This window comes from Hemiscyllium ocellatum, chromosome 45, assembly GCF_020745735.1.
Source record: "Hemiscyllium ocellatum isolate sHemOce1 chromosome 45, sHemOce1.pat.X.cur, whole genome shotgun sequence".
NCBI classification, from domain to species: domain Eukaryota; kingdom Metazoa; phylum Chordata; class Chondrichthyes; order Orectolobiformes; family Hemiscylliidae; genus Hemiscyllium; species Hemiscyllium ocellatum.
In genome coordinates this window covers 15943416-15962284 of record NC_083445.1, presented here as the reverse complement: position 1 = coordinate 15962284, position 18869 = coordinate 15943416, and the positions used below count along the sequence as shown (strand labels likewise).

The 18869-nt window shown below is 38.7% G+C and overlaps 1 protein-coding gene across 5 annotated transcripts in view; it reads right to left on the bottom strand.

The window, feature by feature from the left end:
• Window positions 1-18869, bottom strand: part of brd4 (bromodomain containing 4) — a 181324-nt gene that overhangs the window by 51973 nt on the left and 110482 nt on the right. For 4 of the 5 annotated variants that reach the window (XM_060855027.1, XM_060855024.1, XM_060855025.1 and 1 more), the window contains exons 7-11: window positions 18566-18694; window positions 16138-16344; window positions 12045-12259; window positions 9331-9381; window positions 6673-6959 (exon numbers count right to left, since the gene is read on the bottom strand). In XM_060855027.1, coding sequence (XP_060711010.1) covers window positions 6673-6959; window positions 9331-9381; window positions 12045-12259; window positions 16138-16344; window positions 18566-18694 — 889 coding nt within the window. The remainder of the gene's footprint in view (window positions 1-6672; window positions 6960-9330; window positions 9382-12044; window positions 12260-16137; window positions 16345-18565; window positions 18695-18869) is intronic. The other variant, XM_060855026.1, reaches the window with a different exon arrangement.

Genomic DNA, 18869 nt, shown 5'->3' with positions numbered 1-18869 from the left:
TTCATTTATCCTAAACACATGCAATTAAAATCTCACATCTTGGCTCAAATTAAAAACTGTTTTTAAACACTTAGGACCCTGGCCCAAACAAACAAATTTTCGTATAAAATGGACATCTCAGACCACACAGCTTTATGTAAATCTGGAGCTGTAAACCAGGAACAGCCCACTTGGGAATTTCCAATAATCCACTTGTTGGATCACTGGATCTGCTTGGAGAGAAGCTCCTGAAATCTCCCCATGAATTGTCAAGTAGCTGAAGTAAATAGGGAGCCAAGTGAAAGACTATTTTCCAATAAATTAACGCAGCAACATTTAAGACTTTCCAACAGGATAGAATAAACTTATTACAAAAATTCTTGAAATAAAGTTTACAGCAAAGAGTACAGAAAAATGTAGTGTGATAACTTCAATGGATAGAAATCAGCCCTTTCTCAAAATTCCTGAATTGAACAGTCTGTGGTGACACATGTTCAGCAAACATGACAAAGCTGGTCAGTGACTACTTGGATATTAAGTCTGATTTTCAGAGACCGACCAAAAGGAATAACTTGAAAGGTTTTACAAGCATTATTGTTTATTTAATAAACACATTTACTGATTGATCCCCAAGTGTACGCAGAGTGGGACAGAGCGAAATTCATCACCAGCTTCAGACATCCAAGATAAACAAAATACGTCAGATCCTGGTTTGATTCAGTTGGCAGCCTCTATAGGACACAGTTTATTGTCCTGCAGTCTATACAGTGAGATTCAGATCTCACTGTCTATAAAGGGTGGTAGAGACAAAAAAAAACTCAACATTTCAGCATTTAGATGCACACTAGCGATGCCAAGGTACTCAAGGCCACAGGCCAAGTGCTAGCAAAAGGGATTAGAACAATGAGGCACTTGTTTTTGACCAGTTCAGACTTGATGGGCTGGAGGACCATTTTCTGTGTTGTAGCCTCCTCTGACAGAAGAATGATCCTCAAATAAATGAGAAAGAGGATCCTGACACATCATAGAATTTTTCTCTGATGTTAAACAAATTGAACACATTTAGATAGAGCTTTACTCTGCATCCAGGTGGACTTCACATCAATTAGGAACAGTGAATGTTGACCTTAAATTTCAAAACCAAATGGGGCCTATTGCTGTACATTAACATCCTTTAACATGAGCACAGAAAACACAGAAATTCCGGTTTTCGACCCAAATTAAACTTGTCAACAAATTGAAGATTCATGTCCCATTATCTAAAAATTTTGGTAAACACCACCAGGAATGGGATTTGAATTTGGCTACAGAAAGATCCAAAATTAGTTTCAGCTCACATTTATCCAGAAGGCATTTTTAAGAATATATTTCACTGATTTCCCTTAACCCCAGGATCTGAAGTCATATTACCTCAAGAATTGTGGGCTGATAACGTGTAATCAAATCGCACCAATAATTCCACAATTGGAGCTTCAATACTTAAATGGCAGTGATTGATGGCAGCTGCACTCGACCCTGAACATTACCATGATTTGAATTCCTGCAGAGCCAAGTGCTTGGCCACAAAGCAAGTTTCCAATTCATAGAATCCCTACAGTGTGGAAACAGGTCCTTCATTCCAACAACTCTACACCAACCCTCATAAGAGTAACTCACCCTATTACTCTACATTTCCCCTGACTAATGCACCTAACCTACACAACCCTAAACACTACAGGCAATTTTGCATGGCCAATTCACCTAACCTGCACATCTTTGGATTGTGGGAGGAAACTAGAACATCCAGAGGAAACCCATGTAGACACGGGGAGAACGTGCAAACTCCACACATACAGTTGCGAGAGGTTGGAATCGAACCAGTGCTAACAACTGAACCACTGTGTGGACTAAAAAGTTTTCAATGTTTAAAACATGACAGAAATTTCAAGATACCAAATGCTTTGAAGTGTACTACAAAGAATATGTAATAGCAAAAACTAAGTACACCACTACTCCAGAAGTAAAAACTGGCCACAATGAGGTCTACAGAAATCAGTTTGTAGTTTTTTGATACTAACACTTATTCCATCTTGGAGACAGCCATCGTTATTTCTATTGTTGATATTTGATGCTGAACTTTCAAATACAGTCCCCCGTCCCCAAGCTGGAATATTTAGCAGATGCTGTTGGAATTCCCCAAGGCAAAAAGCCAGGGAGCAGATTTCTCGGTAGAGCAAGTGTAGACCAACTAATTCTTTTTGGCAGGAAAGGTACAGAGACAAAAAAGGTATAAAACAAAGGACACAATTTTCAAGGGGATGTAGAAGCAGAAGAACTTTGGATGCACATGCGTGAGTCAAGGAATGAAAAAGCACACGACATCTTGGATACTAACAGGAAAGTACAAAAGCAAGGTTAAGTCACCTTAAATACAAACAGAAAAAGCTGGATAATCTACAGGCATTGATGGCAGGTCAATGACATTTCATCAGAACAGTGAAAGGTCATCTACCTGACACATTTAACACTACTTTGTTCTATTGATGCTATCTGACCGGAGGTTTTGCCAGCATTTCAGGTTTGTTTTCAGATTTCCAGCCTGCACAGCATTTTGGCTTTGTAGTTAAAACTTTAAGCCTGAAAAATCTCTGAACTGGAGTACTGCTTCCACTTCTAGGAACCACACATTGGAACGGTTTTCCTTTGAACAGAGAAAAATTGAGAAGGTTTGACAGAGACATGTAACATCATGGTGGATCTGCACAAGTACAGAGAGAGAGAAAATGCCTCGACTGGTCCAAGTATCTAGATTCAATTTTTAAGATAACTGATAAATAAAACAATGGTGGTAGAAATAACTTGTTTTTGTGGAGGCAAGTGGTTAGAATCTAAAACATAATGTATGTAGTAGACAGTGTCAATTGATGTTTTGAAAAGGGACCGTTATTATTCATTATTTTAAAAGAAAACACTTGGAAGGTTACAGGGAGTTGGTTTAGGTAAATTGACCTTTCAGAGGGCTTGCACAAACAAAAACAAAGTAGCCTTTTACTTCATGCTGTAACCATTCTGCAAGTAGATTTCTTCTCACTTTCCCATAGCCTTCTGAGGGAGTTACCTGAAAGAAATCATTGATGGCACAAGTGTAGCAACATCATCTTGCCAGCCTCTTATCCTAGGTGCAGTAGGCAATGCCTAACAGGATCAACTTCATTGGTTTCTTTGTGCAAATGCAAAATTTGTTAGCATTTCACTTTAAGAAAGTTAGTAATTCTTGTGTAAGATAGATAGATTCCAGTAACTCTGATCAGTATAGCAAGTCCACTTGCTTATTGCTTGTAGAATCAAATATAGCTCCAGTTTTGAAAGTAGGATTGCATTTGTTTCCAAAAAATCCTCAATTTTTTTTTTAAGTGTTTCATTGTATAGATATGTACCAGTCTGAGTTATCTTCCACTGTATCTGCAAGTGCAATCTATTTTAACTCAAAGTTTCACTCTGACATTTCTGAAACTCTTTCCTTCATATTCCTTCAGACAACTAACACTGGAGTCATTTTCTTTATTTTCATCAGCCTTCGTGAAAACTGTAACAAGTAATTATTGAGCATCCCTCCAATTTCACCATTACCCGATACAGATTTACCTTGGATGCCCTAATAAATTTAATTACTCTTCTGTCACTTATTTGCTTACATTAAAGAAAATATTAAAACGATGTATAGTTTATTTCAGACTTTCCTAATTCAATCTTCATTTGCTCAATCCTTAGTTCTTAATGTACGTTGTGCATGCCTTCTTTATTTTATCTAATACTGTAACACTTCACTATCTCTAATAACTAGGTCTCTCACACTTCATATGCCTGTGTGTGGTGCCCCTGTGATCCAGAATAAACCAGATATTCTTCTCCTCCTGTTAAGTCTTCCCACCTCTTACTCCAGCTCAATGACTGAACAGATTATTTACATGTTTCGTATAAGCAGTCATGTACAGCAGTTTCACTGCCCACACATGCCCATATTCTACTGTTGCAACACTGGCTGCGCTATTTGGTAGGATTACTATAAAATTATTTCTAGTAAGAACTAATTTGTTTATAAATACCAAGTGATTAACAAATGGATATAATTTGATTTGTTATGCCTCAGTTCTTTTTAAGTTGACCTCATTATTCTACTTAACTATTCACTTCAACTTAGATTCTTTTCCCCATTGCCACACATCAGTTACTTTAAGTAGAATAGAGTCATAGGGACGTACAGCACGGAACAGACCCTTCGGTCCAACTTGTCCACGCCAACCAAATATCCCGACCTAATCTCGTCCCATTTGGCAGCACTTGGCACATATACCTCTAAACTCTTCCTATTCATATACCTAACCAAAAGCCTTTGCACGGTGCTGCCTCACAGTGCCAGAGACCCAGGTTCAAATCCCATCTCAGGCAAGACTGTGTGTGGAGTTCGCACATTGTCCCAGTGTCTGCGTGGGTTTCCTCTGGGTGCTCCGGTTTCCTCCCACAATCCAAAAATGTGCAGGTTAGGTTTCTCGGCCATGTTAAATTGCCCATAGTGTTAGGCGAAGGGGTAAATGTAGGGGAATGGGTCTGGATGGGTTGCGCTTCGGCAGGTCGGTGTGGACTTGTTGGGTCGAAGGGCCTGTTTCCACACGAAGTAATCTAATCTAATCAAATCTAAAAATTTGCAACTGTACTAGCCTTCACCACTTCCTCTGGCAACTCCCTCTGCATGAAAAAGTTGTCCCTTTTACGTCTTTCCCTTCTCACCCTAAACCTGTGCCCTCGAGTTCTGTATTCCCCCACCGTGAGGAACAGGCTGTCTATTTATCCTATCTATGCTCCTCAACATTTTACAAACCTGAGGTCACCCGTCAGCCTCCAACGCTCCAGGGAAAACAGCCCCAGCTTGTTCAGCCTCTCCTTATAGCTCAAACCCTCCAACCCTGGCAACATCCTAGTAAATCTTTTCTGAACCCTTTCAAGTTTCACAACATCTTTCCGAAAGGAAGGAGACCAGAATTGCACGCCAATATTCCAACAGTGACTGAACCAATGTCCTGTACAGCTTAACTTGACCTCTCAATACCTGTACTTAATAATCTGACCAATAAAGGAAAGCATACCAAACGCCGCCTTAACTATCCTATCTACCAGCAACTCTACTTTCAGAGCTATGAACCTGTATTCCAAGGTCTTTGTTCAGCAACACTCCCTACGAACTTACCATTAAGTGTACAAATCCTACTAAGACTTGCAACACCTCACATTTATCTAAATTAAACTCCATCTTCCACTCCTCAGCCCATTGGCCCATCTGATCAAGATCCCGTTGTAATCGGAGGTAACCTTTGCTGTCCACTACACCTCCAATTTTAAATTTAGAACACAGCTTTTATTCCTAAGGTTGTCTTCATAGTTGAACAGGGAAGAATAAAGTGTCCCAAATTCTTTGCCATGTTTTAAATCCTCACTCTGGCTCTGTTTCTTTTTGTGGGCAGAAACTGACTAGATTAGGACAAGAAATATCACCCAGTCATGGAATGCTAAAGCTTCACAATGAAAATATTGGCAACTGACTTATCTGCCAGCTCTTTTAAATTTTGATTCTGATTTGCCAAGACATGCTGTCAAAATACAGAAATCCTTGTTCTGGGGGGAAATGCCAGCGTTCTTCTACCCCAATATGTCAGGCTGACATTTTGGCTGACAGAAAAATTCACCCTCTATTTACTTCCAACATCAAAACCTTCAACTGAAAAAGTGGTGGCCCTGGGTTGGAAAAGGGAATAATTTTGATGTTCCACCTTGAATGGTGAACAAATAACTAATTACTGGCTGCCGCGTGCATAAAGAATATTCATTCTGGCAGCACATGGAACAGCTGCAAAAGACAGAACAAAAGGAAACAAGTTGCCTTCTTGGGCGCAGTAAATAGCTATGACTCAAATTTAGCAGTAACTTGAGAGTTGCAGTAATGTTGCTTATGTTCCACAAAGCTTATTTTAAAAGCTAAGACTGCGCCCAATGGGATCAAATCCAAAATCAAGCAAGTTTGTCTAGCGCGTAATATACGATTGAAATTTTGTACAGAAAGCTATTCCAAAAAGCAGTTGTAGCATTAATATCTATGATGATACTCAATTTGTCCATTTTTATCTTGATCCTATTGGTCAGTGAGAAGACAAAACATTTTCTCTTTCAGATGCATCTTGAATATACTGTTTTTATTTCAGATTTCAGTATTTACCATTTTAAGCTAATCATTGGCCACTGTTTCAACAAACCATTTATGACACAAATACAGTGTCATGATAATCCACAGAATGGTAATAGCATAGTTTAGGGTCCAAGAAAGAACTTAATGCAAAATGTTGCTCACCCATACCCTGCCCAAATCCTATGTCCATCTTAGTCACTACCTAACAGCCGGCTTTCAGAGGTAATACTTGGAAAAGCCTGTCCAGGGAGAAATGGAGTGGGGCCGCGATCGGAGAAGAGAGAGAAGCTCCCAACACACCTTGCAGTCAGAAAAAAGCAAATGGCATGGTAAGTGGAGAACAGATTTAATTTAGAGGGAATGGCTGATGTATTAAGAATGGCTTGATTAGACTGATTCATGCGCACAACCAAAGTTTTAGATCGATTTTATAGTGAGGTGACAACTTTTTTAAATCCGCGAGGGCTAACTCTCACCTTGAGGTTTCCTCGCTTTTTTCCGTAAACATGATGTAACGTATCGTTCTAGCTCTCGCAACGTAGAGGGTTTTAACGTTTCAAAGTCTATTTCAATCTCATCAGGGTTTGAGTTTCTCAGTGAGGGCTCACGGGACTGAATGATGTGAACTACTCGCCCCAATTTATCACCAGGAAGTTTGTTTATGTCCAGGCTCAGTTGTCTCTTTTCCTCATATGTCATCGGTTTGCACTTATCCTCCTCCTCAGAGTCATAAGCAGGACCAGGTTTGATGCTCTTCAGATTTCTGAAGGAAAAGCAAGTAGAATTCAAACAAACGTGGCAATTGTAGGCTTACAGCAACAATACATATAAATGCTGCGCAGACATTTGAACCGACACTGTCCATTCACGCACAGAAATAAATTGAACATTTCAAATGATAATTTCAAATATTAAACAGTATTACAAAGAGCAGAACACAAAGCTGAAGGAAAGACGAAGTAAATTAAGGATTTACTTTTGTGAAAGCAGAGATTTTAGGACGAAGTAAAAACAAAGAATTGAAGTAAGTCCAGAAGACAATTCAACATCAAACAACTGGAGCATCTAAGCTATTAAGACTACTACAGCCTATTTGACAATCAAGTAACTGAAAAATCAATATTTTTCAATATGCTTCATTTAACTGTTAGCATTAGAAAACTAATGCTAACAGTAAAATGAAGCATATTGAAAGGATGATTTGAATACTTTGCCAGTTTGAAGACAAACTTATCTGGAAGGGTACTATGGACTTGACTGCTTCAAAACGAACAAATTAAGCTCCTGGTGGGGCTTGGTAACCCATTCTCTCAAATACAAGGTATTATGGTCACCAACCATCCAAACAATAGGGAGACAAAGTAGTTAATACTATTTATTTAAAAAGATGCCAAATGTTAACAGCAAGTTATAGCATATTACCTCTACTATGACCAGGTGTGGTAAGAAGTTTGCACTACGCTATCCCTTCCATTTTGAAGGGAGTTTTCCCTTGCTATCCTAATAGAAATATGACTAAAAGAGGGAGCATTCTCAGATACTGACAAGCATGTAACAGTTAGAATTGCAACGCAGAATGCTTTCTCTTCAGATCCCGCTTGTCGCTGCTACCCATCTCATTCACTGAAAAGTACTTTGGTTACAAGAAGCTCATTATTCTGAAGCAACTGATTTCAATTTAAATCTGAGAATTACAAATCAGGAGTTCAATAGAATATTTTTCAATTGGCTGCCATTGCAACAATTTAGTACAAATGCCAACTCACTAGCACACCATCCAACACATTTAACTTAACCCCTGCAGCCAGTGGACATACTTGCCTTGATCCCAGTAACTCTGATTTCCAAGGCTTGCTTCATACAAGTCAAATACTATTTTGATGTCAAGGACAGTCACTCTGACCTTACCTCGAGAATTCAGATCTGCTCTTCATATTCTGAACCTGACCTGATGGAACTCTAAGTAATGGTGATCAAGTTATTAAGGAGTAAGTGCTATGTAGTAACACTTCGTTGTTATTTTGTTGGAAGATGGCAACAAGGCTGACACAGAAACACTAGACCTGGGAGCACGAGTAGCTAATCTGACTGTGGTCTCAATTCCACACTCTAGTCTGTCTCAACTCTAGTCTTTCAAAATCTATCTAATTCAGCCTCCGAATTCAATCATCTACCTTCCGTTGTTTTCTGGGAAAGAGAAGTCCATAGACTAACTATCCTCAGAGAAATCATTTCTCCTCACTCATCCCTTAAATGGGATGCCTATTGTTTTTCAACTATGTCTTGTAGTGCTGCTGTCATATCCTTTGCAGACTCTCCTTCTAAACTATTTTCCTACTGATCTTGAAGTCATTGATATCTACGATATATACTGTCCCTACATGAATCAATGAGGTAGGACGCCACAGCTTGACAACCTACAAAAAGATTAGCCTCTCTGATAACATCAACTTGGATGAAAACTTTGGTTATCTGCTACAAAATATGCTTCCCATTATCTATTCCCAATAAATTTTTTCACAAAACCAAGTTGAACATTGCCTGACCCCATAAAGACATTTTAAATATCACATTATAGCATCTTTGATAACAATATTCAAACCAACACTCCTGTGATGTGTTGTGCTAATTGGCCTATAGTTTCCCAATTTCTGTTTCTAATCTTTGAAGTACAAGCTATGGATTTCCAGAATGTAAGGAATTCTGCAAGGTTGTAACGAATGCATCTCAGCAGCCATTTCTTTCAGAACTTGAACCTGGAGACCATTTGCTCCTCGGAACTTGTCAGCCTTTACTTCTATCGGGAGGAGAAGCAAGGATTACAGATGCTGAATGTGCACAGCAGGTCAGACAGCATCTGAGGAGGAGAATTGATGTTTCAGGCATAGGCCCGTGAGGACTGCTGACTGCTCCAATCCTGATGGAAGGCTCATGCCCGAAACACCAAATCTCCTGCTCCTTGGACGGTGCCTGACTAGCTGTGCTTTTCCAACACCACACTTCACTTGTCAGTCCTCCCTGCATCTTTTTCTTGGTGATGCTGATTGTTTTAAGTGTTTCCCTTTCATCTTTTGATCTTCAATTGTATGAGAAATTTTCTCAGCCTTCTACAGTGAAGAAAGATACAAAAATACCTGTTAACGCTTCTGCCATTTCCTTGTTTTCCATCAATTTCCCCAGACTCTCTAGAAAGAAACATTAGCTTTATTCTTTTCTTAAAAATACACGCAGAATCTTTGTTTTCAAGATGAGTAGCTAGAATGCAAGAAAGCTACATTCTCCCTCTAAATTATTCTTTGCTGGTTCTTCATACCAGGCCAATATACTGAACTACCATTAATCTTTTCAAGCTTAAGTTTTTCTTTGAATTTGGCAATACTCTTTACTTTCCTAAACAGCCATAAATGATGCATCATGCTCAGAGAGCCTCTCTCTCACATCAGGATTTGTTTTTGAGTTGGCAAAGACAGGTCAGATATCCTTTATCCAAAGACTTTGGGTATTTTTGGTGGACATAATATATATTTAGAATTCAATTAGAAGACAGTATATAGATTTACATAGTTTTAATCTACTGTCCCAAAGTACAGTCAAAACCAAGGTCACAATATGTCTATTCAAATTTTTGGGACAGGTCAGGTTCTGCAACTGTGTTGGGAAATCTTTGTCACCTCGCTTAATGAATCACTTAAATAGTTCAGAATGGTTATTACCTCCTGTAATGGTACCCAACACCTTTGTGCACACATACTGTGTGCATTGGTGTCTAAGTAATTTTGCAAAGGAGAAGAATCAGGCACAAACAAATCAAAAGAGTGGCATTTATCAAGATACACTAGGTCCATTGGGGCCCGTTGGGAAAAGGAAACACTACTTAAATGAAGCAGACCTAAAGCAATATTGCCCCCCTCCCCCAAGTCTCTGAATTGGACCAGACAAGACTTGAGGGCATACTGAGTTCAGGTCATTTTGTGGGGATGGAGTGTTGAAATACTCCACTGTTAGATCAGTTCAGGCCATGTAGGGTGTCCCCCCCAACAAAAGAAACTGAACTCAGCATGTCTTCAGGTCTGTTTGGGTCCACTTTTGAAAGTACTTCTATTTTGAAGATTCTAAATACCATTGCATCTCTACTCTCAAAGCTTCTACTCTAGTTTCATAATTCACAAGTTTGATTTAGCTTCATTCACTACTTTTATTCAGGTTTTAAAAAAAGAATCTGACACCTACAATTGAAACTCTATGTTGGCGTCTCTAGCCAATAGACTTTTACCACAAGGTTACTAATTAATCCTGTCCCCACTGCCATGCATAGAACAACAGGCTCCCCAGTTGGCTCTAAAATAAGCACTTTATGAAATCATCCTGAATAAATGCTTTGAACTCAATGACAGAAAAATAATTGAGCGCTTTGAATGTCTAGTTTTTTTGCGATAGGACACCTCTCAATTTTCCACATTGTTGGGAAGATACCTGTTGTTTACGCAAGGAAGAAATGAGTTGGAGAGCAGACATACCCAGGATCATTGTTGAGTCACCTAGTCTTTGTGCTCATATTCCCTGATATTACAATACTATTACGCCTTATTTTTGGACAAAGCACACTAGATCATCTTTGTTCATTGTTAAAAGAACGATTTCTTTTAATGTAGGTTATGTCTAGTACCTTAAAGTTTAGAGACATCCACAATGGGTTATAAAAATTTAAAATATTCAAACTGATTTCCTATTAAACATGCGACTATACTTCAAGTATTTAAATTGCTGCACACCACCTTGAAACATCTGACTGTAAAAAGCTGCTATTCATACAAGTCCAACAGAAGTTTTATTAGAGTGGATTCCCTACAGTATGGGGAACAGGCCACTTGGCCCAACAAGTCCACACCGACCTTCCTAAGAGTAACCCACCCAGACTTATTGCTCTACTCTATATTTACCCCTGACTAATGCACTAATTTAGCATGACCAATTCACCTGACCTGCACATCTTTAGATTGTGGGAGGAAACCAGACCACCCAGAGGAAACCTACGCAGACACAGGGAGAATGTTCAAACTTCACAGTCATCCAAGGCAGGAATTGGGTCCCTGGTATCGTGATGCAGTCGTGCTAACCACTGAGTCACCGCTCCACTCCTGAACTGTAACATCCACAACATACTATACAGTGCAAGGATCTAAATATTGGGAGCTTCTTAGAGGTAGGATTAATACCATATTTATTTGGTCTAAAATTACAAACCCTTGAGCAATCCCTGATAGGTTAAACAGTTTCCATCTGTATGCAAAAGGCCAAACATTCCATCCATTTATGACACTGACAGGGTCTTATCGTGGACAAAAAACCCTCCACAAAGCATTTAAGGAGAGCTAGAAGCTAGCAATGCAGTCCTTGATTGGCCATGTTTAGGAAATCTGATCATTTCCAGTGTCAAGATCAACAAATTAAACATCAATGTGCACTTTTTTTTTGTATAAGTGTGGAACTTACTCTTGCCTTGCCTCCACTCATCTTTGCTAAAGTCATTATTTACAAGAGATTGCTATTCTCCAACATACATCGATTTGGATCACATCAACTCCCCCAAGAAAAAGAATAGAAAATGACATTACCACAGGAAATGCCATCACAAACCCAAGAAAACCTAAACACAAATAGAAAGCAGGACATAACACCAGTGCTTCACCAGAGGCTCACCTAGTATGGTGATGAAACGTCTGAAAACAAACCTTACAGCTTGGTGAGCAAGCTTACATCCTGAACCTCAATCTGAGCTACCAACCTTATGCAAACTCACTCATATTTGAAACTGGTCCTAAATATAAAACTTAGTGAACAGAATTACCTGGTATTTGCATTGTTCTTCTTTGATTTTTTTGGCTGTTGCTCCTTAGCTTTGCTCCTCTTCTTTTCCTCCACATCCTCCTTCTTTTTCTTTTCTTCTTTCTTGTCTTTTTCCTTTTCTTTCTTTTTCTCCTCTTTCTTGTCTTTTTCCTTTTTCTTTGGTTTTGACAGTTGTGGTTGGGAAAGGGCAGCCAGCTGCTCATGCACCGCTTTCAACTGTGACAAAAAAAAACTTGTCAGACTTAACTGCAGTTCACTCCACAAACTGATGAACCCATATGAACAGTTTGCATGCAAGTCAGAACACACAGCTGTTGCTTAGTATTTACTCACTCAAGTTCATGGGTTCACATCCACATAAAGATCAAGGTTTGGTGTAGGTGTGGAGGAAAGGGGATATGGGAAAACATTCTTTTCTTTAATAATTTGTAATTTGACACGGTCAATTATTTCAAAGGTCAGGTTATGACAGATTAGATGCAACACAGTATTTCAGAAAACACTAAAATGTTCACAACTGAACATTCAATGTTCTCACAATCAAGACATGCAGAAGGTAGTTTCCTCTTGGTATCAATATTAATGATAAAGCAACAATGCTGCAACTTCCAAGCACTTGCCTCCTGCATTAAAGCATCTGCTGAAAAATCCCCATCACTTAGAGTCAGACAGAGACACATATAGCATGGAAACAGATCCTTTGGTCCAACTTGTTCATGCTAACCAGATACCCTAACTTAATCTAGTCCCATTTGCCAGCACTTGGCCAACATCTTTCTATTCATATACTCGTCCAAATGCCTTGGAAATACTGCAATTGTGCCAGCCTCCACTACTTCCTCTGGCAGTTCATTCCATACACACACAAGCCTCTGTGTGAAAATGTTGCCCTATGGTCCCTTTTAAATCTTTCCCCCTCTCATATATCTTCCTGCCTCACCCCAAACTTATGCCCTCCAGTTATGGATTTACGCCACCCAAGGGAAAAGGCCTTGTCTATTTATCCTATCCATGCTCTTCGATTTTGTAAATCTCCATAAGGTCACCCCTCAGCCTCCGACGCTCCAGAGAAAACAACCCGAGCCTATTCAGCCTTTCCCTATAGCTCAAATCCTCCAACCCTGGCAACATCCTTGTAAATCTTTTCTGAACCCTTTCAAGTTTCATGACATCCTTCTGATAGGAAGACGACCAGAATTGCGCACACTGTGTCAAATGTGGCCTAATCAGGTACAGTCGCAACATGACCTTCCAATCCCATACTCAATACTTTGACCAATGAAGCACTTGGTAGCAATGTAATCAGGGATGTCTTAGCCCATAGTTCGGAGATCAAAGTAATGAACTGATTATAGAACATTTTATGAAGGGCCAAATTTGTTGCTAGTTCTTAAGTCTACATTTCTCCTTAAAGGATTTCATCTTCAAGCATTGCACTTACTAGTTAATTTGGTATCTTTCAGACAACTCTGATATCATGACTTCAATCTAATTTTCAAAGGTTTCCAAGCATACAATAGGCATTTCTGTTGTTCCTCAGAATGAATACAATCAAGTTATTGTTATGTATGACTGCATCTATGTTAAAAATGTCAGCTTTTGCCAAGCATCATTTTTCTTTTAGCTTATCAAAAGGACCTCTTTCTTCACCTTGTGACTGATTTTCCTTTGACTGCCATAACTTAATTTTATCTGCCTAGCAGGATTAAGGTGAGATAAAGCATCTAATTAAATATTCCCCAGGTATGGACAGGAGTGTGACGAACTCAAGTATATTCAAGATTAACACATTTAACCACTTGAACTCTAAGAAATAGACTATAATTAAATGCCTCAACAAGTGGGAAGACAGCAAAATGTCACCATCCACATGGAAAAATTGCAATGCTTCCAGATGAAATTCTTCGTAAGGAGAAATGTAGACTTATGAACAAACAACAAATTTGACCTTTCATTAAATGTGGTGTAATAATTTCATTAATCACTGAACTATGGGCTAAGACATTACTGATTAAATCAATGCCAAGCACTTTTAATCTAAAATATCAGGCAGCTGATTCAGTAACTATTTAACTGATCCAAAGTTAAAGGTCATTTGTAAATGTATTCACCAGTAGAAAGCAGGTGCAATTAAGATTTTGTCTGAATTTTGAACTCAAACTAGACCCCAAAGAATGCAATCTACATAATAGTAATACTGAAGCTAGAAATAACATGCAATTGAAGGCAAACTCACTTCTGATTTTATGTTGTATTATCAACACTAACCCCACGCGAGTGTTCACTGATAAGTGCAGTATTTACTACCATTCACTCAAATGGTGAAGCCCTCTTTGCCTGCATGCAGCAAAACCTGAAAAACATTCAAACTTGGACTAAGTGACATTTATGCCTTGAGTGCTGGGCAGAGACCACTTCCAGCAAAAAAATTTAAACCAAACGTTCTTGATGCGTTACCATTGCTGACCCCACCAATATTCTGGGGATTAGAATCAGAAAAAGAAATACTGAACCTGTCATTTACACTAACAATTTACAAATAGTCTACAAATCCCTTGCCCAATTCTTGATATTTACCATCCAGGAAAACAAAAGCAAAAGATACATGAAAACACAACCACCTGCAGGTTCCCCTACAAGCCATATACCAGCCTGATGTGGAACTATTTTGCTGTTCCTTCACTTTGGTCTAAAATCCAGAACTTCCTTCTGAATGGCACTACGGGAATGTGTACACCACATGAACTGTAGTAATCAAATGGCACCAAATTAAAGGACAATTAGAGCAAGGGAATACATGCTGGCTTTGCTAGACACAAAGTTCATGAATGTATTAGAAATAATGTTTCAATAGTTTGGTGTATAAAGCTCTTAACATTCAACCCCAGAGAGAAACGTGCGACTCAACTGTACGTAATTTTTTAAAAAATTTGTTTTGAATATAGCCAATTGTTTACATGTACAACTGCAATGAAACTATACTATAGCCCAACATATCAAGTTATCTGTATTCTGTCCTGTTTTAATATTTGATCTTGGGTACTTTTCCAGAGTTCTAATCCAGTGCCCTACTCATCATAACAGCACCTTCAGGTCATTAGGCACAATACGCTAAAACTTAAAAATCATGTTTGTGAAAAATAATTCATAAGAACCAGGCTAAGAATCCAAAAGATGCATACAGAAACAATGAAGCCATAGATGGGTTTGGACTAAGAACTGACTGAATATGTAATTTAAGTGGAAGTGACAGCAACATGGAGACACAAAAAAGATACGTAAAGGATACAAATGAAAAAGGGAGCAGTGGCTGGGGATATCATTCGGATAAAGAAAAATGCTTCATTAGTTATGCTGTGTGAGTTATTAGTTGTTGCAGTGTCCTTGCAACGCTCTGCAATCCAAAAAGCCTGAATTAAATTATACAAACATGCAGGATGCATAGAAATATAAATAATATGGGTAACTGCAGACGAAGACAACATTTCAATGTGAACATTAGAGAATCAGGCCACATAATCTCATTCATGAACTAATCAAATTAATCGAACAAAGTCACTGTGCACCAAACAGTCAAGTTCAAGTGACACAAATTATATCTCAATCCCAAAGAGGGCGACAATCTCAATCTCACTTGTTAGTCTCAAAACGCTCAATTTTGGGAGGAAAGTAGAATATTTCAGCCTTTTGCCCAATGCTACCCATGATTAGATCACACCCACTGATGCATAAACACTACAATCACAAGCCATATACAGAGGAACCTCAATTATCTGGCATTTGATTATCCAGCAAGATCCTGGCTAAACTATGTTATCTGGCATTCAATTACCCAGAATTTGAATAACCGAATGAAATGCTCCCCACCTGTGTCTTTCGGATAATTGAGATTCCTTTGTATTTCAAATTTGCAGTCGATATACTGACTATTATAATTCCTAATGAAAGATTTCCTTACATAAGAAGCCACAATTTTTTTTAAGCTACAAACGATCTGTGGATTGTTTATTTCACCTGCTTATCACAGATCATAAAAAAAAGTGCAAACTGAAATTATGCAGAATAAATCTGTACAGTCACCTGAGAGACAGTACCTGTTCTTGAAGCTCAGCCAGCCTCTGCGCCCGCTCCTCCTCTGAATCATCCGTGCTACTGTCACTGTCAGAAGAACTGTCACTGCTACTGTCACTCGAGGAAGAGGATGACACTTGATTTGTCGGAGGTGGCAAAGGAGGAGGAGATGGAACAACTGGCTCAACAGGTTCATCCGGTATTTTTGCAAAACGCATCTCAAACACATCCTGACAAAGACAAAAACGCCAAAATGAAGAATGCCAATTTTTAATCAGCGACCTGTTTTGAGTACTAGGATGAGTGCACAGACAAGAATCAGAAGTAGGCAGTTCACCTCCGTTCAATACTGCACACGCAATACTCAGTGTGCCTCCGTTCCATACTATCGTGGCCAAATTCTGCCTCAACCTCACTTCCCTGCCCATTCCCAATAACATTTCACTCCAATACACATTAAAACCCTATCGAGTTCTTAAGTTTACTCTATTTCCCAGCTACTACTACACTCTGGGGTAATGAATTCCATAGACTCTAAAACCTTTGAGAGAAGTAACTTTTCAGTTTTAAAACTGCTACCCCTTTTCCTAAAACTGTGACTTCTTGTCCTACATTGCCCTATAAGAGGAAACACCGCTCCGCATCCACTTTGTCAATCCCCTTGAGCATCTTGTATATCTCAATCAGATCCCCCCTCATTCTTCTACATCTCTCAATTAAAGGGAGTAAAATTGCATGCAATTCTCCAGTCTTACCAATGCCTTGCCCAGCAATATTTCCCTACTTTTATCTCAATTACTTCAGGAATAAATACCATTAACCTTGCACTTTAAAAAGAAAATGTTATTCAGCATAATATTACTCAAAATGTACAGCATCATTTCAAGTCTATTATTTTCCACTAGCGCCTCATGACTAACTCTAAGTCAAAATTCAAGCATCTTCTCACGTAAACCAGTAGAGATGAACTGGAAACAAGTTCAGCCTGGCCACAAGGTGACAAACTGACAAGTTTGCTAAGTGCCCTCTTAGGTTCAAAAGTGCTCTAAGCGCTAGCAGAGCCAGTTCCAGCTTTCTTAGGTTGGGAATGGATTCTCTGCTAATAAAATCTTACTTGAAAAACAACGGAAAAAATTATTAAAAGAAGACTTCTTGTAATTTACTGGTGAGCACAAAAATGTATAATGTTATCAAACTCAACTGTGTCACAAAACATATCAAGAATTGAGCAATTCCTCTTCTCCCATTTCAAATAAGAGATAGTGCAACAGTAAATGGATGAAATTAAGGTTGACATGAGTACCAATGAGAACCATACCTTTTAACTCATTTACAAAAATTAGGATACCAAAAAGTGGGGGCATAGAGATATCGTTTTGAAAGTTTATCTTCCAGGTTTGCTTCATTTGAAAACTTGGAAGACTGTAAAAGGTCTAAAAGATGCAAATTTAATACCAGTGAATGTTGGCTTCAGTACTGGCTCACACTCAGCTAAATCTCCCTTAATGATAAATTGTGTAGCAATTAATCATAAAAGGAAGCCATACATTGCATCGCGTTTAATCAGTAGTCGTTCTTTAGCTGGAGGCATAGTTTCCAAGCATCCATGCTTGGATACTTTCCAAATCCACTTGATTCCATGTTATAATAATTCAGATTAAAAATATTCTCATTTCTTTTTCAGTCTCCATAACTACATTGCCGAATGCTTATTTTTAAACCAAACTGATCTATGAATAAAAGCTTTCAATTTTAAAATATCAGGACTTTCCTCAACGTTGTGCTTCAATTTGGAAGACAATTTGGAGTCTTTCTTCATAACTTTCAACATGCCCAACTCTTTCACCACACTCCAATAAATTCATCACCGTTCCCTTTCCATTGTTCTCAAAATAGAGCAACTCGAACCAAACAGCAATTTCCAATTATTACCAGACAAATGACAGGCAATAAACATTAGTATTTTCACATTTGTTAGGAAGTCACTGTTCAGAGCCTCAGGACCTCCCAAAGCACGAAGTGTAATCAGCAAGACAATGCAAGTAAAAAACAGTTAAATGCCAACTGAGAAGACTGGTGAGACCCAAGTACATCAACTGAAGCAGCACCTCTAATAACAGAATTTACTATTAATATGACACAAGTATCAATCTGGATTATTGCAAGCATATCCTGAACATTCACAGTCAGAGGCAAGAGAATGATAGACTTTGGATTGAAACTTCAGTGACCAAAAATTAATGGTCAGTGTCTCTCCTCCTCCCCTCCACCAACCACCAACCCCCACCCCTCCCAAGAATGTGAACTCACTCCAACAAAAAAATTGGAGCAAATACCGATTACACCAGAGTTATTTATCCTGAAGCAATTCATCAGGCATGATTAAAAAAAACTTTACAGACCAACAAGCAAAACTCAATACAGCATATCCCTGTTAAGTACCAAACCAACCTGCAGTTTTCTTGCCATGGCCACCACCTCATGGTCAGGAGGATTATACTTGTAACAATTAGAGAACATCAACCGAACATCTGCAGCGAATTCTTGAGCATCACCATACTGTCTGTTGTCCATTTTTGACTAGAAGAACAACAGGAAATTAAGTCAAAACATGGGAGATTCACAAGCATGTTTGTAATCAGTTAGGAACCACTGTACTGCTGGAACTACAGAACTTCGTTCAAAACAAAAATATTACAATTTCTAAAGCTTTTGGGTGGAATGTTGATGAGACTTGCATACTACTCTCTGGGCT